Genomic DNA, 2,436 nt, shown 5'->3' on the forward strand with positions numbered 1-2,436 from the left:
TCAGAACAATTACCCATTTCAAAGACTTATCCACTGCATCAAAGTTTCACTTTGGGAAAAAAAAACATTAGTCCAAGTAAGAAGCAGACAATATGTGCAGTTGAAGCATCATATTGATACAGCACATTACAAGAAGTCAAACTGATATTGGCCTCCTGGTGAATCTTTGTTTCATGCAGAACAGGCAAACACAGTCTATATGTCTACTATGGTTATGTTGCCAACCATTATAAAGCAATTGTTGATCAAGGGAAAGTAAAATAAATGCTAAAATCATTACAGTTTAATTAGAATCGGAGGGATGAAACCCTCTTTAATGGTCACACATGCAGAGCACACAGCACACACAGTGACATTTGGCCTCTGCATTTAACCCATCCTAGTACCAGGAGTCTAGTGCTAGGAGCAGTGGGCAGCTATTGTACAGCGCCCGGGGAGCAATGGGAGTGGGGGGTTGTCCGGTGCCTTGCTCAAGGGCAACACGGCAGGGCCCAGAGGGTGAACTGGGACCTCTCCAAGTACCCCTACTGACTGAGCCACTGCCGGACTAATTCACTGTAATAACCAAGCAAAGCCCAAAGATTAAAATGCATGTAATGGTGTATATAGACTAAGCTAACTTTGTAACTAGGCATCTGTTTGACATGGCAAACAGGAGAAGTGTATTCAATCAACAGTCTACTCTATTAAAGAGCAAACGTATGTAACTACTAACCTTTAAAATGTACACAACCACTTTTTTAAATCATGGCTAAGAGAGAAACACCATTGCCTTCACACCTTTTACTCCAGACTTCTGTAATTTATGTTTTTTTTTAGGATGTAATTTATTATGTTTTTAATTTTAACATTATCAATGTTTAACTTTTTTTAAACTAACCCTAGGTAAATCAACAACCCTAAACCAACTGTATCGTTGCGCATACAGGTATATCACAATTGAAATGCTATTGATGTATATTTAAGTTAATACTTGTAAGTAACATAATATAATAACTGGCCTACATTGTCTCTGTTGAATTGGGTTTGTGAAATGAACTAATGTTTGTAAAATAAGACAGGCTAGAGATAATTATTAGGTTCCTCATAGCTTAATATTGATAATTAATAAACACATGTTTGTCAAACTTAAAGTTGAATTTAGGTTCATGTCCGGTCAGTCGATATCCCAGCATCCTTTGCGCGTCGACACGAAGGAGCGTATTCTTCCGGAGCCCACCGAGGACACATCGAGAAACCTCCCAAGGTTAGAAGCCGGTAACTTCCTAACTTTGTCTTCTGTTTACAAACGTTGCCTTTGATATTTAAAGGGTTTTCTGTTGAGTTCACCTACCGGAACTCACGGAACAAACAGACGTTCTCAAATGTGTTGGCTTACAGAGTCAAGAGTTAGCAACGACCTAACAGCTAGCATTAGCTCACTGACAACACTGTGTCAAACTATGCTAAGTTGTATTCAAAGAAATGTGACCGTGGCAAAAGTGTTTGTGTCAATAAACTTATCAGAGTTGAACTGTTATCCTACATTCTGATTAAGAAACCAACAATGAGTAGCGATCAAAGCGTAGACAGAGATAACCTACATTTAACTTTGATCAGAATGCTATATTTAGCTTAGCATAGCCACATAACATTTTGTTGATATGACACTGACAGCAGTGTTCACTAAACCTGTACCAGATGTGAGTTAATCCACCCTGTTTCTTTTTTCAGTATCGTTAAAACGTGAGATTGAAGCTCATAAAGATGGCTGATACTGTTGAGACAAAGATCCAGAACTACAGGACGGCTCCCTTTGACGCCAGATTCCCAAACACCAACCAGACCCGCAACTGCTACCAGAACTACCTGGACTTCCACAGGTGCACTAAGGCCCTCTCGACAAAGGACCAGGATGTGGCTCCCTGTGATTGGTACCAGAGGGTTTACAAGAGCCTCTGTCCCACGAGCTGGGTTGGCAAATGGGACGAGCAGATAGAGGGTGGAAGTTTCGCAGGGAAAATCTAAAATCTGCCGTTGGTGATCCGGACAGTCCCCTGCAGGACCTTCTGTTACCGCACCTTTACCCCTATAGTGTGCCGAAGGACATTTTCAAACAGCTAACGCATTATCATCATTGATGTTAATGTTATGGAAATACGCACAACTTTTTACCCTCCATGTTGAGGTCTTAAGTTTTTTCCGTGTCAATTTTAAACTTCTCTCTGGTTTTGCTTTATCAATAAATAAAGTGCAGATTGAAATAAAAGGATGTGTTAAATAACAAAACAAAAAAAAAAATAAAAAAAAAAAATAATAAAAATAGTTGTATGTATTGATTTAAAAAATAGTTGTATGTATTGATTTAAATTGACATGCATCCGCTAAGACAAATAGCCCCCCGTTGTTAACCCGTTTTTAACATCGAATTGAAACGCGCCTCGCCCCCCAGCCGTG

The 2,436-nt window shown here is 39.5% G+C and overlaps 1 protein-coding gene across 2 annotated transcripts; it reads left to right on the plus strand.

Annotated features, from left to right (window-relative positions):
- Nucleotides 1-1,153: 1,153 nt before the first annotated feature.
- LOC104960412 (cytochrome c oxidase subunit 6B1-like) lies at nucleotides 1,154-2,302 on the plus strand. Of its 2 annotated transcripts, none has more exons than XR_799987.1 (2): nucleotides 1,154-1,246; nucleotides 1,714-2,302. XR_799987.1 is itself a non-coding variant. In XM_010788448.1 (2 exons), the coding sequence occupies exon 2, from the start codon at nucleotides 1,747-1,749 to the stop codon at nucleotides 2,005-2,007; it is 261 nt and encodes an 86-aa protein (XP_010786750.1). In that variant the 5' UTR covers nucleotides 1,235-1,257; nucleotides 1,714-1,746; the 3' UTR covers nucleotides 2,008-2,243. The 2 variants fall into 2 exon arrangements, 1 of the variants encoding a protein (XP_010786750.1); XM_010788448.1 differs by having other exon boundaries at nucleotides 1,235-1,257; nucleotides 1,714-2,243.
- Nucleotides 2,303-2,436: the final 134 nt, after the last annotated feature.

The sequence above is a fragment of the Notothenia coriiceps genome, unplaced genomic scaffold, assembly GCF_000735185.1.
Source record: "Notothenia coriiceps isolate Sejong01 unplaced genomic scaffold, NC01 NC01_scaffold00031853, whole genome shotgun sequence".
Classification (NCBI taxonomy): domain Eukaryota; kingdom Metazoa; phylum Chordata; class Actinopteri; order Perciformes; family Nototheniidae; genus Notothenia; species Notothenia coriiceps.